The sequence below is a fragment of the Aedes aegypti genome, chromosome 1 (assembly GCF_002204515.2).
Source record: "Aedes aegypti strain LVP_AGWG chromosome 1, AaegL5.0 Primary Assembly, whole genome shotgun sequence".
NCBI lineage: Eukaryota > Metazoa > Arthropoda > Insecta > Diptera > Culicidae > Aedes > Aedes aegypti.
In genome coordinates, this window is record NC_035107.1 from 50,921,433 (window position 1) to 50,944,583 (window position 23,151).

The 23,151-nt window shown below is 34.7% G+C and overlaps 1 protein-coding gene and 1 long non-coding RNA gene across 5 annotated transcripts in view; one reads left to right on the forward strand and one right to left on the reverse strand.

Moving 5' to 3' along the window:
- Window positions 1-23,151, forward strand: part of LOC5573512 (vacuolar protein sorting-associated protein 16 homolog) — a 42,839-nt gene that overhangs the window by 3,238 nt on the left and 16,450 nt on the right. For both annotated transcript variants that reach the window (XR_002501025.1, XM_001660865.2), the window contains exons 2-4: window positions 21,939-22,075; window positions 22,173-22,368; window positions 22,430-22,716. Coding sequence is in view for 1 of the 2 variants with exons in the window: in XM_001660865.2 (XP_001660915.1) it covers window positions 22,017-22,075; window positions 22,173-22,368; window positions 22,430-22,716 (542 nt within the window). In the remaining variant the exon portion in view is untranslated. The remainder of the gene's footprint in view (window positions 1-21,938; window positions 22,076-22,172; window positions 22,369-22,429; window positions 22,717-23,151) is intronic.
- Window positions 1,193-19,763, reverse strand: LOC110677249. 3 transcript variants are annotated; one of them, XR_002501070.1, is made up of 4 exons: window positions 19,628-19,760; window positions 19,386-19,566; window positions 19,010-19,295; window positions 1,193-1,394 (listed from the first exon to the last, which is right to left on the reverse strand). It is a non-coding gene; the product is annotated as an uncharacterized LOC110677249 (long non-coding RNA). The 3 variants fall into 3 exon arrangements; XR_002501082.1 differs by having other exon boundaries at window positions 19,010-19,312; window positions 19,386-19,763; XR_002501058.1 differs by having other exon boundaries at window positions 19,386-19,745.

Here is a 23,151-nt window from a genome sequence, read left to right on the forward strand (position 1 = left end):
ATACATTCACAACTAACATTTCAATTTCAGAAGTACACAAAATTATACATTCCAAGAAAGATAATTCAGCTCCTGGAACTGATGGTATATCATTTCACATCCTTAAAAATCTAAATTCATCATTAATAATTAAAGTAACAGATATGCTTAACGTAGTTCTAAAATCATACGATATTCCTGAAGACTGGAGAGAGATAAAAATAGTTCCCATTTTAAAACCCAACAAAGACCCTCTAAAAGCAGAATCATATAGGCCAATTTCCATGCTTTGTGTTTTCCTTAAACTAATTAATTTTGTGGTAAAAAAACATTTAACAAATTTTCTAATGGAAGAACAATTATTACCGGAATATTCATTTGGATTCAAACAAAAAATGTCAGCAGTAAACTGTGTTAACGCATTAATATCTCATATTAAAGAAGCTAAAAGAGAAAAAGAAATAGTAATAGCAACCTTTTTAGATTTATCTAAAGCCTTTGATAACGTCAACATTGAGAAATTATTAGAAATCCTTAACAATATACAGACTCCCCCCGAAATAATCAATTGGATATACCATTATCTTAGTAAAAGAAAAGTCATCCTAACACTAGCTAATGGAACAAAGATAATAAGAACTACTAACAAAGGACTTCCTCAAGGTTGTCCTTTATCACCTGTGTTATTTAATATTTATACTATGGAATTACATACGTTATCAGGAGAAGATAAGATTTTCTTTCAATTTGCAGATGATTTCACTGCTATACACAGCAAAAAAAGTTGTTGAATATTACATCGAAACTGCTGCAACCAAGTCGTTCCCTCGGTTGTGTAATATTACACAGCCCGACGTACTCGCGGGCTATTGGTGTAATGAAAGCGACCGATGTAATTTTTCCGATGTAATATATTCAACGTACAAAATACGATGTAATCGATGCGATGTAATATAAAATCTATGTAATCATAGCGATCGCAAATTCCCCGTACGAAAAAAAAGCGATCACAAATTCTTCTCAATGGTTGATTAAATTGCTTTTTAATCTTTTTTCGCTTTTAAATAATGGTTATGATGTTAAATTGGGTTTTACCCACAGACTAAGTTATTGAGTCTTATAATTTTTGGAATCGATTTAAGCAATTTAATCAACCATTAAAGGGAATTTTATGGTGGTAAGATAAGATATGTTTCAAACAAAATACAATAAGTTTACATTATTTATTCCATTTTTATTGCTTCAAAAACTTTGAAATAATGCAGCATAACGACTGGAGCACTTCATGTGATAGTCCGAGAACCCGCAGTGGACAGAGATTAAAATCAAGCCTGCAGGCACTTCAGGTAGTGATTAGTTTCTTCCAGCCAAGAGTGAAATGAATCGTAAAGCTCGTTCAAGTTTTTCGTGCCGATCTAAAAAAAAAATAACAAAAGAATATATTATTGAATTATACATAAATATATATAATTTAAGTATACTACAACGGATCGATATATAATGAACATTTGAGGTAGTATTTTAAACGGAATTTCTATTCAAATATTTAACGGAAATATGAGTTTTCATTGTTTTTGCTTTGGGGAAATCTTAGATGCAAAGATTCAACAAACCCGCTTCAGGAAACCCTCTGGTAAATTTAAAAATTCTCCTGGTGCACTGAAAATCCTAGAAACAGATTCCTTGTTTAGAAATACTTGCAGATAATTCGCAAGGGATTTATCTTCTGGACATTTGGTTGAAATCTATTTTAGGTTAATTTTCTCTTAAAAAGCGCTTCGGGAATTCTACTACATTCATCTTCAAGTTCTGCGAAGATTGCTTCTTCTGAAATTCATGTAGCTTAAGGAATTCCTTAATGCTTTTATTTTTAATGGTAGCACAATTATAGTTATAATTTTATGTCTAACAACATTGACGGTAGAACCATTGACAAATCAATCAAATAATTATATTCGAAACAATATTAAATTATATTAAAACAGCAAAACAAAATAGAGAAAAAATAAATAACTAAGCAATTTTTAATTTTTTTTTAGTTTTCTTGATAATTTAAAAATAATTTTAATATTTTTAAAAACTGTCAAAAATTCCTAGAAATCTTTAGTTTTTACCACAAATTTCTAACAACTTCCAATGTTTTAAGAAGACGCAAACGTTACTCCAGAAATACTCAGTCTTCTCGCATGGATCATAAAAGCTTTGAAATTAAAAATATTTTAAATGTTCTAAAATCATTTGAAAGTGTGAAGATACTGGTGTTATTATGGCCCATAAACATATGCCCCTATGCAAAAACGCAATATAATAAACCACCTCAGTTTTTTTATTGGTATTACTTAAAGAGTTGCTTTTATCATAAAGATCATCATAAAGGAATACCTTATAGCTTTTTTTGGGAGATTATTGTATTTTTTCCATGAGTTTCTTATAAAACTACATGAGGATATTTTCCTGACATTATAGAATTCCTGCAATATTTTCCACAAGACTTGCTTTTGACTTTTTCCCGCAATTCCTTTAGAAACGTCTCTAGATGTTCCAAGAGTTTCTCATGTATTTTTAGCGTACTTTTATCAAATTGAATTTATATGAATATTAATTTATGAAACATTTCTGTTATTCATCCAGTGTTTTTTTCTGGATTTAATTATGTAATTCGAACCTATAGTTACTATAGTTCCATTAAATTACCAGTTTTTGATAAATCCAGCAAAAGTTTCTTCTGGAATTTATCTAAAAGTTCTTCATGGAATTGTTCCACATAGAATGAATTGAGCATTTAGAATTTCTTTATTAATTGCTTTTGAGTTTTCTCCATAATATAATAGAGGAGTTATGTTTTAATCCTGTCAAGCGATTCTTTTGGAATCCATCCATACGTTTTTTTTTCTTTTCAGTTTGTTTAGCAATTAAAAAATCACAGATTTTCGTAGCTAGATCGAAAAAACTTTTGACTCAGTTTGTGTTGATGTTCTTTCAGACAAACTCCACGCAAGTGGCCTTTCATCAATTTTGAACAATTTTTTGTACAATTTGTTGTCCGAGAAGCATATGAGTTTTACTCATGGCAACTTGTCAGTTTCACGAATTAGCTACATGGGTCTACCACAGGGCTCATGTCTGAGTCCCCTTCTTTATAATTTTTATGTGAGAGACATTGATGACTGTCTCATGGAAAATTGCTCGTTAAGACAGCTTGCAGACGACTGTGTTGTTTCTGTCACAGGACCAACAGCAGCCGAACTACAAGGACCCTTACAAGATACTCTGGACAATTTGTCTACTTGGGCCTTAAAGCTGGGTATCGAATTCTCTGCGGAGAAAACTGAGATGGTTGTCTTTTCAAAGAAACACAAACCTGCCAAGTTTCCGCTTACACTCATGGGTAAAACAATCACTCATAGCTTATCTTCTAAATATCTTGGGGTCTGGTTCGACGCCAAATGCACCTGGGGAAAACACATTGCGTATCTGACACAGAAATGCCAAAAACGAATCAACTTCATGCGAACTATAACCGGAACATGGTGGGGAGCCCATCCGGAAGATCTGATCAAGCTGTACCAAACAACCATCTTGTCGGTCTTGGAGTACGGTAGCTTTTGTTTTCAATCCGCGGCGAAAACACATATGCTGAAGATACAGCGGATTCAGTACCGTTGTCTTCGCATCGCGCTAGGTTGCATGAACTCGACTCACACAATGAGTTTAGAGGTACTTGCAGGAGTACAGCCTCTGACAGATCGTTTCGCGGAGTTAACACTCAGGTTCCTCATCCGTTGTGAGGTTCTCAATCCATTGGTTATTGACAACTACGAAAAGCTGCTTGAACATAACCCGCAAACTCGTTTCATGAGTGTGTACTACTGGTACATGACGCTGGAGGTTAGCCCATCTTCGGTTAACACCAATCGTGATAACTTCCTAGACTTCGACTGTTCCTCTGTAGTATTTGATTTGTCCATGAAGCAAGATATCCATGGTATACCAGATCACTTTCGTTCAAAGTTTATCCCTCCCATGTTTGCAAGTAAATTCGGGCATGTCAGCGAGAACCGGCAGTTCTTCACTGATGGGTCAAAAATGGATGATATCACTGGTTTCGGTGTTTACAACGTTTTTCATAGCGCCTCCTTCATGCTTCAAAAGCCATGTTCTGTATATGTTGCTGAGCTAGCAGCTATACATTACGCCTTAGAGTATATCAGTTCTCTCCCACCCGAGCACTTCTTCATTTTTTCCGACAGTCTAAGCTCTCTGGAGGCTCTGCGGTCAATGAAGCCGGTGAAGCACTCAGCGTACTTCCCGAATAAAATACGCCAAGCATTGAGTGCTTTGTCAAATCGCTCTTACACTATTACCCTAGCTTGGGTCCCTTCCCATTGCTCCATTCCGGGCAATGAGAAAGCGGACTCTCTGGCTAAGGTAGGCGCTAAAGAAGGCGATGTTTACGAGCGTCAAATCGCCTTCGATGAATTTTTTGCATTGGCCCGTCGGGAGACCTTGATCAGCTGGCAACAGAAATGGAGAGACGGAGAAATGGGTAGATGGCTGCATTCCATATTTCCACAGGTGTCGAAAAAACCATGGTTTAAGGGGTTGGGCATGAGCCGTGATTTCATTCGTGTCATGTGTCGGCTTATGTCCAATCACTATTCGTTAAGCGCGCATACCCACCGTATTGGGCTCTCAGAAAGCAATCTCTGTGTTTGCGGCGTGGCTTACCAGGATATCGAGCATGTTGTGTGGGGATGCAGTGAACATCGTGGCATCAGATCTGAACTGACTGAAACTCTCCGGATCCGAGGAAAACAGCAGAAGCCTGTCAGGGAAGTGTTGGCGGGCCTTGATTTAGAATATATGAATTTTATCTATCTGTTTTTGAAGCGTATCAATGTCCGAGTTTGATTGTCGTTCGTTCCCTGTCTTTCTTTTTCCCCTTCAAATTGTCCTCTTCTCGTCGTGTCTCCCATAAACCGTTTTTGTTTAGACTCGTTACAGATCTGGACATCCTGTCCCTTCAAGCTTCATCAGCATAGTAGTCTAAGTAGCTTAAGATATCCCGAAAAATCCTTTCCTTTCCTGATGTACAAATGTATTCCCTAACCTTAAAACTTTCCCAAACTAACATAGTTTTTAAAATAAATACAAATTTCAAAATGTATATAATGTAAACAAAAAGAAAAGATTTCGGCTCTGTTATGCCATACGGCGCCCGAGCCTGCCAAATAAACGAGATAAGTAAAAAAAAAATAAAAAAAAAAGATCGAAAAAGCACATTTTTCTAAGTACATATAACACAATTTTATTGCTATTCAATATCTTAATTAACACATAATATAGATTAATGATTAATGAAAATTATAATCTTTATACTCAATGACATTTCAATTTTCATGACAGCTCATTCCGTAGAAAATTCGCCGAGGGATGATGCAAACGCAATTTCCATATTAACTTCAAACGTGTTTAAAAAATATTTTCAGAACACTGACAATTATGAAACATTAAGTTTCGGCTCAATTTTTAACATAGAATTAGGGTCTATTCACAAATTTCATTACGCCAAAAATAGTCGTTTTTGACACCCACCCATCCCCTCGTAACGCTTTTTGTATGAACAGTTTTCGAATTTTGTATGTACCGTAACATTTTGAGGATTCCCACCCACCCCCTTCAGCTATATGAAATTTGTGAATGGGCCCTTATAATATGTAAAAAACTAGGTACTCCTAAACAAGCCAATTCTCTGGCTGGTATTTCCAAGCAAAGGAGTTGTTTTAATTCTTCCAGAAGGAACTCTTTGAAGTTTTATCTTTTTTTCCCAAAAGTTTTATATAATTTCTCAAAACTTATTTATGAATTTCCTCCAATATTTCTTTATGATTATTGTAATATGTACTTTATAAAAACGCCTTTGAATAAAATCATAAGAAGACCTGGATATCCTGCAAATGTTTTTTAACAGAAAAAAAACATAAAATTTCATGTAAAACTTTTTCATGAAATTCCTCTAAGATTTCCTTCTGATTGTAATGTCTTATGAAATTGCTTAACCTTTAGACTTTTAGAATTCTTTTTTTTTTCATATCTTTATTAACGAGATTTTTAGCCCTGGGCTAGTTCATCTCGGGACCAACGACTTTACTTCCCTTCCGAAGGAAAACGTCACTGAAATTTTTAGTGACTATTTTGGGGATGGGATTCAATCCCAGGTCCTCGGCGTGAGAGGAGTGTGTTCTAACCACTACAGCAGGTCCGTCCCCCCTTTTTAGAATTCTTAAGAAGCACTTGTACAATGTTCGTTCTCATGCAAATGCTTTTTTTTCATAATATTTCTTTGAAACCAATTTAGGAATTTCATTTTGAGGAATTTTTGTAATACGAATGAAATCGCTCAACTTTTGCATAAGAAGATATTGTACAAATCCTGAGAAAATTGAGTTGTTTATAGTGATTAAAAACTTCTAGATTTTTGTAGCTTGCTCTAAAGATCTTACTATTCTGAATAAGACACAATTTTATTACGCAACAATATTATATAAGTTTGACATTTGAACGATTAAAATAAATTAAATCTGTACACATAATAACATTTAGATTCACATGATTACAGCCATTACATCTCATCACGAAGTGAAATTTGACGAGGTGTGATTCAAAAAGGACTTCCACATCAACGCTTTTCAAAATAGTTTCAGGGCATCAATAATATTAAAATGTTCCAGGAATTGGTTTGAAAATTTCTTTTTAGTAGTAAACTCTCTGGCAACCCTTTATAATAAAAGTTATAATTAAAAAAGATTTTCCTAACAATTAATATAGTAGATTCTACTGGATTTTTTCTTTGAAATTAGTCTAGAAAATTATTTTAATAGTAGTTTCTCTTGAAATTTCTCTGGCAGTTTTCATGAACTCCACAGACACAAATTGTCACCATACTTGAAGGGGGCACGTTGTTAGAGTCAAAAATTTTACAAGGTAATCATCAAATTGAAAGATTGAACATTTTAAATAAATCTATCGACCTCAAATTTGTACTGTACTAACGGTTTGAAATAAGCAAGATGGACGGTATTTTGTTCATAGATTATCCAAATTTGATGGCTTGTTCATTTTTAGACTTTTAAAAAATGGAAAAAGAAATTCGGTTGGTCTTAAATAACAAATAATACACTGAGTAATACATATTTACTGAAAACTGCATGAACTCATTATTGAAAAACCACCAATTTTTTTTTATCAGGAGACTGGCATAGATGAAAGTGAAGAACATCTAACTAACGGCTGTTTCATTGGACTTTGTAAAATAAAGAATCTGAGTCAAGAGATATTTCAGAGTATTTTATTATCATACATGCATAAATTTCTAATATAAATGTGACTTGCAGAAACCCCATTGTAGTTAGTCTTTCAAGATTTTTTCAAACTTGCATTAAACTACAGATTAGAGACAAATATAAGGGTTGTCTCCCAAACTTGGGGTATTCAAAATATGTTTCAAAATGATATATTATGTATTTGTTTATACATTTTTCTTACAAGTAACGCCATGTCTTTAAATTACAAACATTGTACATATTTTGATTCTGATCATGTCCCTGTTACATTTCTACCCAGACAACCAGATATCGCATGAAAGTTCACGTTACATCTCGTGTATTCTTACTAATTACATCAAACCCGCAAAACACCGTGGATAAACTAATCAGATTGATAGGTTTCCTCGCATAAAACATTTTTTTCTGAGTTCATTTGAACATTTTGTTTCGTCCCGTACACTTGTACGAAGTAAGCCGAATCAATCCGTAGCAGCTGTCAAATATACATTTGTTATCATAAGTTAAGTCGCATAGGATCACAAGATAGTTCGGACATGATCTAATTTATTTATGAATTAATTTTAATACAATTAAAAAAAAAAACGGTTTACATTTTAAAAGGGTTATGGACAAAAAGATTTAAAATATTTCTGCACATCTTCATCGATCCTCTCTTCCGCTAATAACTTTGCTAAAATAAATCTGCAATATTTCTTATTAATGAAGAAGATATAGTGATTCTTCATCCTACGACAACAGAATCAGTTTTCTGTAATAACGCAAAGGAAACAACGATGAAGAGAAATCGATGAATGCAGATAGGCCCTTATGAAAAAAACAATGCTGATTTGCTGAAATATCTAAAACACCGTTACCCCCTGGAACTCGTAGGAAGTTCAGAGAAATTATGGAATAATATACTTGTGCATCTAAACTTTCACAAAAGGGCTAAGTTCAATAGCCAACCTATTACCTTCTAAGAATGCCTTAAGAATTATGCGTTAGACATGGCTTATGCCTGATTTATGGAGAAATGATGGATCTGTGATGAATCTCATGTTGGATCCAAGAAAAGATCTTTTAACAAAAACAATATTTCCAAATACATGTTATTGTTCTCCTATGCAGCTGGCTAAAACTTATCACATGAATCCAAGATTGCATCTTCCAAGTAATCTTCAAAAGATTCAATGAACATATTAATAATCTAGTCAAATACTTTACAAGAATACCTAAAGGATCTCTTTATTTATTTATTCATCAAAGAACTAGCCATGACATTTGTTTTGGATTATTGAAAGAATTCGCTGTCAATCTGCAGAAATCTATACAAAATCTCGTCAGAGGCCTTATAAGAACCGTCTAGGCCAGTAGTTCCCAATCTTTTTGGAGCTGTGGCCCCTTTCAAGTTCTACAAATATCCGCGGACCCCTGCAAACAAAAATTGTAGAAATCATTTTTTGTTAAACAAATAAAAACGATTTGATTGGTTTTTAGTATAAGGTGACTTAAATGCAGATCAGAAAAAGGATCATATTCAATTAACTACAATTACAAAAACATATTCTTTTTCGTTTTTCCCAGCATATCTAAATAGATCTCACAAAGGATTAGTCTACTCGCGAGTGCTGTAATCTGTCGATGATAAATCTTTTCGTGTACGTATTCGGAGCTGTTCGAAGTCAATTGGGCTTTTGGTAGAAAAGGCCACTGAGCTTTCTAGACTTCAAGGGACTTTTATTACAAACTTGTAGTTTACTGTCGATTTGATGGATGTACACTTGATTTGTCTGTCAAAACCATAATAAATCTCACCCTGTTTAGTTGCACGCGAGTAAATGTTCACGAACATTTTAATATTTGTCCTGGTATGTTCTCCCGTGCAGGCGGGTGCAAACCTACTCTCATCAAATTTGTTTGCGAGTCTGGCTTGTTTGTTTTGCGTTGGTTTACACGCGTAAGATGCTTCGTGATTTCCACCTTGGCAAGGAACCTAATTAGCGGTTTAGGAAAATCCTTCGAAAAATTTTACATTTATCAATAGATATCCTTGATAGGGTCTCACACATATCACGTCTGCGTTCCATATAATATCTTCTATGATCTTCTGTATGGATCTACTCGTGAAGATATTTTTGCCAGGCAATTTTTGGAAGATATTGTAAGGAATATAGCAAGCAATTTTGGCGGCTTCTGTGAATATTTCAAGACACTTTCCAATGGGTTTCATAGCCCATTGTATACCGTGGGATGAATTTCACCTGGAACTATCAGAAAAGCTAGTCAGATAACCTTCAAGAATCTTCCCAAGAAGTACTGCTGCAGGAATATGTTAAAATCTCACAAGGGATCAAATAGAAATCCAGTTAACTGTATGCGAGTTGCGCCAAGTTGCCCAAGGATTTGGGTACAATAAGTAAAAATCCACCGAGGAAAATCAAAATTATGTCGCATTCCTCAAGAAAATATCTCAGTGTAAATTTTCAATAAAACAATTTTAAATCATATAAATTCGTCTGTTTTTTACCCTTCTTACAACCATAAGAAGGGTATAAAGATCGCTTGAAAAACCGACTTTTGATCCGAGGCCCGGAGGGCCAAGTCTCATATACCAATCAATAGAGCTCGACGAACTGAGCACATGTCCGTGTGTGTGTATGTGTGTGTGTATGTGCGTGTGTATGTGTGTGTGTGTGTGTTACAAAAAATGTCACTCAATTATCTCAGCCGTTTGTCAAACGATTTAAACACTTTTAGCTCTAAAAGAAAGCTACAACATTCCCATAGAACGCTATTGAATTTCATTGCGATCGGACATTTCGTTACAGAGTTATGATTCAAACAGTATCGTGAAGTACTAGAAAAAGCATATTCTAATATTTTCAACTGTCTGCATTTTGATCGATATCTCAGCCATTTTTGAACCGATTTAAGTTCTTTTATCGGCTAATGAAAGCTCTGACATTCAATCATAAGCCTTCAAATTTTCATTGAAATCGGATTACTAGTTTCAGAGATATCATTGGAAGAATTTTCTAAAGTAGGGGGAGATCCCCCAGTACCGGACAGCACCCAATACCGGACAAAGTCAAAATATTGAGAAATCATGGTCCAATCAAGATGGTGTATTAGAAGGAAAGAAAGCTATTATGGAGACTAATGTTTGCGTAGAATAACACAACCTTGAAATATGCATGCCTTTTTAAAAAAGTAGAAAAGTTTGAAAATCTCAAAAAAATTGACGTATCGCCTTAATATTGAGCCTTCTTAGTAATTGTTTTGAATATGAAAAAATACTTTGGATCACGCAAGCATGTTCGAAAATAATCCTAATTTGATAGTATAAATGTATTTTGTACCATAATTGAACCAAATACGGACAAATTACAATTTTGGGTCAAGCACCTCCTGTCCCCCAGTTTCGGACAGCTTGATTTGTTATATGTTATCTTTGTAATTATTGCACCAGTGTCTCAAAATACATTCATTTTTCATGGTTTCCGTCGAACATGGTATCAAACATGCGATAAAATTAAGAAGAATGAACATTCAGAACAACATCGTAAAATGTGATATTTTTCATCATATATGAAAGAGGATTTTGATGGACATCTTGTAAACTAAGAAAAACTCAAATTGTTCTTGTAAATGTTGCAAATGCATTGAATTGGCAATTGTATACTATTCCTACAGTAAACACATTCAATGATGTTCAAATTTACAGAATTCGACGCATTTTCAGATCGTGTCCGGTATTGGGTGCCACGTTTCAAGATCGATCAATTTGGTACTAAAATACATCATCAAAATGCAATGTAAAAATTCATATTTATATTTTCAAATTTATTTTTATACACTATAAAAATGATAATATTTATCATAAATGGGTAACACGAGCTCATAATACCAATATTTTTCGAATTATGAATTTAGTGGCTTAAGTGTCCGGTACTGGGGGATCTCCCCCTACTGGAAAAAAAATTTCTCTGAAATATTCATTTTTTTTACATTTTGATCAATTTTTCAGCTATTTCTAATCCAATTTAAGCTCATTTTTCGTCGATTGAAAGCTCGGACATCATTCACAACCATATTGCAATCGAATTATAAATTACAGAGATAAAAATCATTATTTTGAAAAATCTCTAAAATTCCCCTTTTTACCTTTCTTACAACCATAAGAAGGGTATAAAGATCGCTTGAAAAACCGACTTTTGATCCGAGGCCCGGAGGGCCAAGTCTCATATACCAATCGATAGAGCTCGACGAACTGAGCACATGTTCGTGTGTGTATGTGTGTGTGTGTGTTACAAAAAATGTCACTCAATTATCTCAGCCGTTTGTCAACCGATTTAAACACTTTTAGCTCTAAAAGAAAGCTACAACATTCCCATAGAACGCTATTGAATTTCATTGCGATCGGACATTTCGTTACAGAGTTATGATTCAAACAGTATCGTGAAGTACTAGAAAAAGCATATTCTAATATTTTCAACTGTCTGCATTTTGATCGATATCTCAGTCATTTTTGAACCGATTTAAGTTCTTTTATCGGCTAATGAAAGCTCTGACATTCAATCATAAGCCTTCAAATTTTCATTAAAATCGGATTACTAGTTTCAGAGATATCATTGGAAGAATTTTCTAAAGTACTGGAAAAAAAATTTCTCTGAAATATTCATTTTTTTAACATTTTGATCAATTTCAGCTATTTTTAATCCAATTTAAGCTCATTTTTCGTCGATTGAAAGCTCGGACATCATTCACAACCATATTGCAATCGAATTATAAATTACAGAGATAAAAATCATTATTTTGAAAAATCTCTAAAATTCCCCTTTTTTTAATTAATTTAAACCTGCACATAAATCTTAAAAAAATCGCTGGCAAAATCATTTAAGGACATCAATTTTTCATTTTTCGATATTATTTTACAGGATGGCAAAACTATGATAATAAGCGTATGAAAACTAATAAAGTTCGATATCCGCCTTTTGACGTGCAGTTTCCTGGACTTTTTCGCAAACCATTAAACTATTAGGGCAGATAGAACGTAGTCACAACATCCTAAAGTTTAGTTATACACCGGGGATTCGCTGGTTGGAACACGACTGCCTTCCATCTAGCGAATCCGACCCGTTAGTAGGAAAGCCTGACAGCTGGTGAAAATGCTCCACACGAACGCATCTGGACAGCAAATCGCCACAAAATGCACATATACATACGCATTTGTTCTATATATGGAGACTTCAAAGCGACGATACTCAGACGTCAAAGTCAGTTTGACATTTTCTGTTGACATTTGAGTGCTTTTAGTTGGAATATTTTCCAACCAGCGAACATCCAACCATCATCGAGTCATTCCATGTAGCGGAACCCCAACGAGCGAATCCCCACTGTACTGGTACAAGGTTCCAAATGAATGATGAATAATAATTATCTCATACCTGTATGGAAATGTAAGAAGGGTTCAGTCTCTCCATCGGTGGATTAAGTCAGGTTTTTTTTCTTAAATTCACAATTAATTAATATGATTTTTCTCAGGAAACTGCTATTTAAAAAATATGTATCAGCATTGATGCTGTTTGAATGAACATTTACTATGTGGTTTGTGATTGAAATTTTAAGTAAAAAGAGCTCCTGTGAGAAAAACATTGAACGGATAATATTGAAAAATATATTTTTATCCAAATGTCAGAGGGACATTAACTTCTAAGAATTTAAAACAAAATTAGCCAAGGACCTTTTCTATAATCTACTGAAAATCTTATTAGCAATCTACTAATAAACATTTCAGTGATCTCTCAGAAAGAAATTTTAAATACTGGTCGAATATCGGTTCGATTTTCGTTAGGATTCCCGCAAAGATTTCATATGCCATGATTTCAAATGGAAATCGAACAAGCATCTCGCCAAGAACATTTTCAGAAATCCTTAAGTACCCCTTTAAATTTTTTTCAAGGATCCTAATCGTTAAGTATCTCTCTATCACCTCACCAAAAAATAATCATAATGCGAAGTTCGAAATACAGACGGTGGTGCACCCCTTGTTAAAAATTCTAGTTTTACCCCATAGTACTTAAAATTTAAATAAACCGGTAGTCTTATGTTTTGTTTTCCCGGGGTGTTCACCAAATTCCCGGGTATTTCCCGTATTTTTCCCGGTCCCGGGTTTTCCCGGATTTCCCGGATGGATGGACACCCTGTCAATCCTATCAGTTCCACTTTCAATTATTTTCGAGCCGACTGGAATATATATGAAACGTATATTGACTCTAATCTTGATGTTAACATTTCTTTACAAACAAAACTTGATATTGACAATGCTCTTGAAACTTTAACATATTCCATTGTTGAAGCCAGGAGCATTTCAATTCCAAAATGTGAAGTAAAATTTGAATCCATGATTATAGACGATGATCTTAAACTCTTGACCTTAAAAACGTAAGGAGAAGACAATTTCAACGCATTCGCGATCCTGCTATGAGAATTATATGACAGGATTTGCAAGAAACGTTTTGCACAATTAAGAAACAAAAATTTTGAAAATAAGATTTCTGAAATGGACCCTGGCTCTAAGCCCTTTTGGAAATTATCTAAAATTTTGAAAAAACCTCAGAAGCCAATACCGACATTGAAAGAGGAAAACAAATTATTACTAACTAATTGTGAAAAAGCTTAAAAACATGCTATGCAGTTTGAAAGCGCGCACAATTTTAATTTAGGACTTATTACTCCAATTGAAAACCAAGCTACTACTATTCTCAATCAAGAGAACGTTTTCGAAAATTCTTGGGAGACTGATTTGGAAGAAGAGAGAACTATTATTAAAAAATCAAAAATATGAAAGCTCCTGGCGATGATGGAATTTTCTACATCATCATCACGAAACTACCAGAAAGCTTATCATTTTTAGTTGATATATTTAACAAATATTTTCAATTAGCATATTTTCCTGACAAATGAAAAAATGCTAAGGTTGTTCCAATTTTAAAACCAGACAAAAATCCTGCAGAAGCTTCTAGCTATCGTCCAATCAGTTTGCTTTCCTCTATCAGTAAACTTTTTGAAAAGGTCATTTTGAACAGAATGATGGCCCACATCAATTAAAAATTCAATTTTTGTCAATGAACAGTTCGGATTCCGCCATGGACATTCGACCACTCATCAACTTTTACGTGTAACAAATTTGATCAGTTCCAACAAATCTGAAGGCTGTTCTACTGGTCTTGCTCTTCTAGACATAGAAAAAGCATTCGACAACTTTAACTTTAATTTTTCAGCATACATTGCTAGAGTAATTCAAAATTATCTGTCAAATCGTACACTTCAGGTTAATTATCAGAACTCCAGGTCTGAAAGACTCCCTGTAAGAGCTGGTGTTCTTCAAGGCAGCATTTTAGGACCAATATTATACAATATTTTCTCATCTGACTTACCTGACTTACCTCAGGGAAGTCAAAAAACTTTGTTTGCGGATGACACAGGCCTCTCCGCCAAAGGACGAAGCCTGCGTGTTATCTGTAGTCGATTGCAAAAAAGTTTGGATATTTTTTCTTCATACTTGCAAAAATGGAAGATTTCTCCTAATGCTTCCAAAACTCAACTAATAATATTCCCACACAAACCAAAAGCTCTTTATTTGAAACAAGTAGGCAAGTTGTCACGATGAGAGGGGTTCCAATAAATTGGTCAGATGAAGTTAAGTATCTAGGGCTCATGCTAGATAAGAATTTAACTTTCAAAAATCACATTGAGGGCATTCAAGCCAAATGTAATAAATATGTAAAATGTCTCTATCCCTTTATTAATAGAAAATCAAAACTTTGTCTTAAGAACAAGCTTTTGATATTCAAACAAATTTTCAGGCCAGCCATGTTGTATGCTGTACCAATATGGACTAGCTGTTGTAATACCAGGAAGAAAGCTCTGCAGAGGATTCAAAATAAAATTTTGAAAATGATTCTGAAGCTTCCTCCCTGGTATAGTACAAATGAGTTAAATAGAATATCCAACGTTGAAACATTTGAACAAATGTCAAATAAAATTATTAATAATTTCAGGCAAAAATCGTTACAATCTTCTATTGCCACGATTAATGCGTTATATGTTTAGGTTAAGTTAGGTTAAGTAAATTGAAAACGTGTTTTTCTCTCATAAGCAGGTGAAATCAACTCACCTGTAAAAAATCTGAACTGCTACGGCAAATGAAATGTAATATGTTGTTAACAATATGTCAATACAATCTTAAATTTGTTTTACCAAATTAGGATGATAGTGCTGTCTTATAACACAGAACACCTAGATATAAGAAATTAATGTAATGTTTAGAATGATACTAAAAACAAAGAAATAAAAACATTGAAGTCATACAAAATTCGCTCTTTGCATTCCCTTGATAACAATCCCTGAAACTGATTATAAACCACAAGAAATTTATCCGAAAAAGCGAAAATTATACATTGTAGGACTATCCAACTTTATTGCATGTGAGAAGTTCTTGGTGATATTCTCACAACGGCCATTTAGAATGGTTCGACGGATGTACAGTGCTGTTCTGAATAATAGCAGCGCATGTCGATTTTCATACAAAATGCTCAACTTTGACATGCTGTAGTTTTTTTCCCTTTCAAGCAATCGAGTTGAAATTTTCTCCACAGAACTACAAATATGCCCAATTTTGTAAACACAAAATTTCAAAATTTTCTAAGTCCCTGCCGGAAAGTGAGATACTAGGTGAAATTGTTCGAAAAAATAGCAGTTTTAAAATTTTGAATTTTGGCTTGACATTATAGTTTTAAATTGTATCTCACTTGCCATTGGAACAATCTCCTCCTACTTATCAAACCTACACCTAAACCGAAAATGTTTAAAATATTTGTAGAAGAAAAATTTTGAAATGAAAAACTGCTATTTTTTCGAACAATTTCACCTAGTGTCTCACTTTTCGGCAGGGACTCAGAAAAAACTGAAATTTTGTAGTTACAAAATTGATCATATTTGTAGTTCTGTGGAGAAAATTTCAGCTCGATTGCTTGAAAGGGAACAAAACTACAGCATGTCAAAGTTGAGCATTTTGTATGAAAATTGACATGCGCTGCTATTATTCAGAACAGCACTGTAGGTAAAAGATCATTATGATAAAATTAACGCGGCGGCATGTTAGTAAGCTCAGATCGACTATTGTATTTGCAACTGTTAATTAAATAGTTAAGCTCAGGCACGATTATTGTATTGAATTTTTACAGAAGTAAAAGTAAAGCGTGAACGTGAAGTAATGACCTTCTATCCCATCTTCAAGTGCTCACCACAAGCACAACACTTCATTCTGGCACTTTAGAACGTCCATGTTGAAACTTGTTCACACAAGAAATCTGCCACGACCGAATTGGCAGAACGCGCCTATACCCCTTCCTGAATCGAAGGACAGGGGAGAGGATCAACATTGTTATATATGAAACTAAAAACCTTTCATGTTTTCCTGCCAAACAACGTGTTGTTATGATGATACGGGGGCGTCATGGATAAGTTGATGTTAATGAAAGAAAAATGCATTTGATGTAGATTGATGCACATTAAATGTACACTGGAATAGTGATCCACCCCTTGTTTTTGGCTCTAAATTACTGTAGATATTTCTTCTGTGAAATCTATAAGAGTATGTCTCTGAGGACATTTTAAATTTTTTTCGGAGATTCCATGCGATATTACGCCAATTATTACACTATATATTATTTTGTTTTAGAAACTAACTCAAGCATCTGCTTACAGTTTCCTTTAGGTTTATCCCGAAGATTTCTCCAGGAGTCAATTCAATAGTTCCTTCACGGATTTATCTTTTTTCAAGATTTTCGTTGAGGATACCTTCAAGAATTTAGCCGGGAATTTTCATAAAGGTATTTCCGTAATTGCTCCAAAAATTCTTCATTGTTCAAGCATTTTTCAAGTCATTACCCATACAATTTTCCAGTGATTTTCCATGAATTTTCCTAAGATATTTTTTTCCAGATTTTCGTTTCTTCGAAATTTTTTCCAATAATTCTTATTTTCCCAAATAAATATTCATCCAAAATTTTGTTAGGGTTTTTTCATCATTGGAGAATATTTGCAAAAAAAAAAAAACATTTCAAAGCTACGGGAAAAAAACTAGAGAATTCTGAGATTTTTTTTTTGAACAATTTAGATATACAAAAAGTTATGAGAGAATATTAAAGTCAAACGGGATTGTTTGAAGATTCCGAAAAAAACTGAGATTAATTTAGATTTACTTATGATCATAAAGGCGATATTGAAGAATATTTGTGTCGAATCTAACTGATGAAAGGTTACGGAAAATTCCAAGATAATATCAGAATAATTGATGAATACATAAAAGTTATGACATAATATTTCAGTTCAATGGGATTGATTTAAGATTCTGATTGTTTTAAGAAATCTGAATAATTTGTGAATACAAAAGAGTGGTTGGAGAATATTTGTGACGAATCTCAAAGTGTGAAGAGTACCGTAAGGACGCCATTCATCGCTCATGCTCCATTCACTGCTCTTAGATTTATTTTGAAAAGTCTGAACGAATTTTCGCAATAAAAGTTATCAGCATGTATTAGTATACCAAAATATGATTTTATATTATACATTATTTATAAAAAATAATTCTAGACTGTTCAAGGCGGTAAATATGAGTTTCACAATGATTTTATTATGGTAGATTGAAAAATGCTTCTTAACTGTCTCGGTTCAATATGTTGTCATACTATAGTACAAAGACAACAACCAGCTAATGAAAGGAATTGATTTCTTACTAGTGCTGTATATGGGATTTCTTCTTTTTCTTTTTTTCTACTTTGCGGCCGTTATTGGGCTCCCTTGTGGTGAGGGCCAGTTGCAATGACTAATATAGGACTTCATACTTAGGATGAGCGGTGAATGGAACCCTAAACCTTTATCATTAACATACATGTTATTCGGTACCAATATACATTTTTCACATTCCAACACAAATGTTTTATCTTGCGTCTAGCGCAAAAAGTTGTAAAAATATCGAATAACCGATTTTAGACAGGATTAACATATTGAAATAACTAACAAGCAATTTTTCATGGGTCGCCAAAACTACTTTTCTTTAGAATCCACTTAAAGTCACACTTGATATGCACTATTTTTTTTAGTGATTTCCTAAGAACTTCCAAGTAGCTGGTCAATAATCATAGCGATTCCTGAAGCATTTCATAAAAAATCTTGCTACCGTTATCTATCTCTCTAGCAACTCAGTCGTGCATCCCTTGGCGAAATTTTTAAATGCTTTTTCCCGGTGTGTTCTACAATTTTCCGATTTTTTTTAGTTTTTCCCGTATGGATCAACACCCTGCATATGGAAGACACGAAGATACTCTGTGACCTGGAAATTGAAGAAAATTTCCAACTCGAAATAACTCTCTACCAACGAGATTCGAACCCATCAACCTCAGCATGATCTTGCTGATTAGCTGCGAGTGTATCGCTACGGCCAATCTATCTATCAATCAATCTTCTATAAACTCACAATGTATTTTTGAATTATTGGTCGTTGATCATCATCTGGTCTTTGATAAAAAAAAACGTGTGAGATATGAGCCCAAACATGCTGGCTTATTCAAAAAGGTAAACTTAGGGGTTAAGAGATAAACTAATCTTTATGGAGAAACTGTATTAAATTTTATAGTTACCCGTTTAACTGTAGTCGCCGTTCCAATGCTAGATCGAGTGCTCCCGGATTAGAAGTACCTACCACTCGGTTGCATTGTATTTTGCGGCTGATCTGCTTCATCGATTGCATGTCGTGTATTCGTGGAGGCAGGAGTTTTGGATTTTTTCCACCCATGGACAGCAGGATGAATTGGGTCCATTTGATGACAATCTCCGCTTTCCAGTGCCATCCGAAGAAGGCTTGAGGCTCCGAAGGAACGGCACTTCATTCTACAGGCAAATCCGGTGGTAATACTGGAGCAGGTTCTGGAACAAAAGAAAGACTGTTATTTACATCGCAACATGTGGAGGCCGCCGGAACCAAACTGTTATGGTGCGACTGATTGTAGCACTCACCCAATGATCCTCTTTCCGGATTCCGAGGATTGTGGTCAGGATCACGACTATTGCTGGTCGACGGCAATCGCTGTTTGGCTGAACACTCTTTCGCTGTGAGCCACTTGCCATGAGGAAATTGCAATTGTCCTGGGAGTTGGCTCCGCTTGCTGATGGGCCGTTAAATTTTTATTTCACCATACTACAAAATCGGTTACAAAACTTTTATTAAGTTGTCGGACACAAGCGCACTTGTATAATACTTTGAAAACTTAAGATTCCCAAGATTATCGCGACGATTAATCCGCACAAAGACTTCGCGATCGCGAACTTCTGCCACGGCGGCCATCTTAAGCAACCGACCAAAACAAAGTATGGGCAGTGTTGCGAGATGTATCATTGCATTGGTGTTGGATGCAAAATGACATCGAAATTGTGTATAATATCACTCGAATATGTTGGAACGACTTGGTTGCATCTGTTTCCGTGTAATATTTGTTTAGTTTCAATGTGATTATTACACAAATTCAATGTAATGCAAAATGGTAATGTTGTTTTAGTGTAATTTCAAGGCGATGTAATATAACACCAAAAAGATGCTATATTGCATATGAAATTAGTGGTTACATAGAAGTTTTTATACATCGACATGAATTACATCGATGCAGATTACATAATTTTTTGCTGTGTAGTTAAGGCGAAAACAATACCTGAGGCAGAAGAGAAAATGAATACTTTTTTAAACCAAATTTTAAATATATTTAATAGTTTAGGAATGCAAGTAAACCCCGACAAATGTGCAACAGTAATTTTTACAAATAAATTTCACCCCACTACAAGAATCACAATAAATAATATACCAATAGAAATAAATCCCTTTCACAAATTTTTAGGAATAATTCTAGATCACAGATTAAATTTCAATAAACAGGTGGAATACTCTACTACAAAAGCTAAACGAAAAATAAATATATTAAAAATGATAACAAAAAAGAAAAACGGAGCACATCCGGAAACTGCTCTTAAAATCGCAAAAACGATTGTTCAACCCCATCTTGACTATGGACTTACAATATCAGCAGGAACGTCAAAAACATCATTTACAAAGCTAGAAACTATCCAACACTTGTATATTAGAACGGCAATGAGATACTTAAAATCTACACCGAATCATGTTATTTTAGCCGAAACAGGAGAACTACCGTTAAAGGAAAGAGCAGAATATTTAGCTTTCAAAGAAATATCAAAAAATATTTACCATAATAACACTCCAATAGTTCCCATTCTAAATAAAATGATAGGATTAGAAGAAACACCAAAACACTGTTCATACTTAGAAAACATAGCTAACATTAACAATTTCCATTTACTACAGCTAGCCAAACCTAAACCATTCAACCCTATCAAAAATTTAGTAATTAAATCAGAAATAAAGAATTTAACAAAAAAGAATATTACAAACAAGGTACAAAAGCAAATGGTACTAGAAGTAATTCGATCACAATATACAAATAAATATCTTATATACACTGATGGATCTAAAATACAAGACAGAACTGGATACGGTTTTTATGATAGTAATGAAAAAACGTCATACAGCGGTAGACTTAAAACGCAATTCACCATAATGAATGCTGAACTATCTGCGATACTGAGGGCAATTGAACATATCCTTGAGAAGAATATTAAATATCCAGTGATATTAACAGATTCGAAAAGCGCAACCGAATTATTAAAGAATATTGAACCCACAGAGAATTATTTAATCAACGAAATTTTCCATAAAGTTAATCTATATAACGGCGAAATAATAATACAATGGATCCCAGGACATGTTGGACTTCTAGGAAATGAAAGAGCAGACTTGGCAGCAAAACTAGGAACGAATTTGAATAAGATAGACGATCTGAAAGTAACTAAAAGCGACCTTTTACTAAACGTTAAGAAAGAAAACTACTGTATTTGGAATCAAAGATACAAGACTATTTCTACAGAGAAAGGTAAGCAACATTTTCAAATTCTACAAGACGTAACTTCTAAGCCATGGTTTTACAATTCTAACTTACCCACAGACTTGACTATAATATTATCTAGATTAAGATCAGGACATACAGCAACAAAAGATAGATTACATAGTTGGAAACTTATTGAATCAGATAAATGTGAGCAATGTAATGTAACAGAAAACTTAACACATATTTTGCACCACTGCCCTAAATTTCAATCAGTTAGACAAAAATATCCAATACTATCACAATTTACAGACATTACACTTATTCTAGCTGAAAATAATACTGATAAAATTACCCAGATAGCTGAATTCATTAGAGAAATAAAAGTTAGTGTTTGAATATTAAATCCGTTTTGTTAACTGAATTCCAATAAATAAATAAACTTAAATTGACGTTTGGTCAGAACATACTCCCGGTACTGAAATCAAATATATTTGACTTGCTTATTCGCCTTTTCGTTAAAAAAAATGACATACGATGATGTCAAAATGCAAAACAAGACTTGGCTGAAATGGACCGATAGGTCTGCGCCAAAGCGAGAAGAAGAAAGAAGAAAGAAGAAATTTAAAGTAGTGTTTTCGTAATTTGCCGGTTCAACTGAACACGTTCCGTTGAATAGTTCTCCTGAACCTGTTCCGGGATGTCGCTACTTTACAACACCGGTGATTGGTTCTCGCTAGGCCATGGCAACTCGTACAGGTAACGTGTTTTATTTTCCCAAATGCAAAATAATGACTCATCATCATCGTCGACGGATGTTCCCTCATCGATTTTGATTCCCTCTTCCGGATCACAGGAAAATCGATCTCTACACCATGGACTGGCCCGCCAGTATCAATCTGGAGCACATGACGGTTCACGCCGCTCCGTATGGTGGCCCGATAGCGCTGGTAAAGGATACGAAGCAGTTTCTTAAGCTGTCCGGTGGCGAATCGACCAAACCCGTCATCCGGATTTTTAACTGTTCCGGCCGGCTGATTTCGACGATCAATGTAAGAGAGTCATGTTTGCAACGAACTTTCGAAGAAATTTAATTCCAATTTCTATTTTCAGTGGGATAACGGGAACAGTGGGAACCTGATCTGCATGGGTTGGTCCGATGCGGAAGAATTCCTCGTTGTCCAGGCGGATGGATCCGTGTGGCGCTACGACATGTTCGGAAACTTTTTACACAAGTTCAGCATGGGAGCGGACGTGACGGACGTGCAGGATGCGAAGATTTTCGCTTCCAGTTCGGGCACGGGAATTGCGGTGCTGACGGCCAGCTGGAAGATCTACATCGTGAATAGCGTGATGGATCCGAAGTTGAGGCCCCTGTCGGAACTGTTGTCACTCACTAGGTTTGTACGATTCTGTAACATTGCTCTGGAAACCATTGCCCCGAAAACCATTCCCCAGAAATCGATATCAGGGCTGGTAGACGGTGTCTTTTTATTGATCTGGTCACTTTTTGAATCCGTCTCTAAAAAGTCTATTCTTAATGGAAGGTTTCTTACAAAATAGTCTTAAATGGGGCTTTCCTCAGCCTCTAGGTAAAATCTGCAGCTATAAAGCAAAGTCATGCTAAGGTATTTAGGTTTAATCCCCGGTCGGCCCAGTATCTCTTCGTAATGGAAATTTCCTTAAATTCCTAGGACATAGAGTATCATCGTATTTGTCACATAATATTCAAATGCCAAATTGCAATTTTAGCAAAGAAAGCTCTCAGTTAATAACTAAAAGTGATCATGAGAACACTCAGCTGAGAAGCAGTCTATGTCCAGTGGGGTCGTATT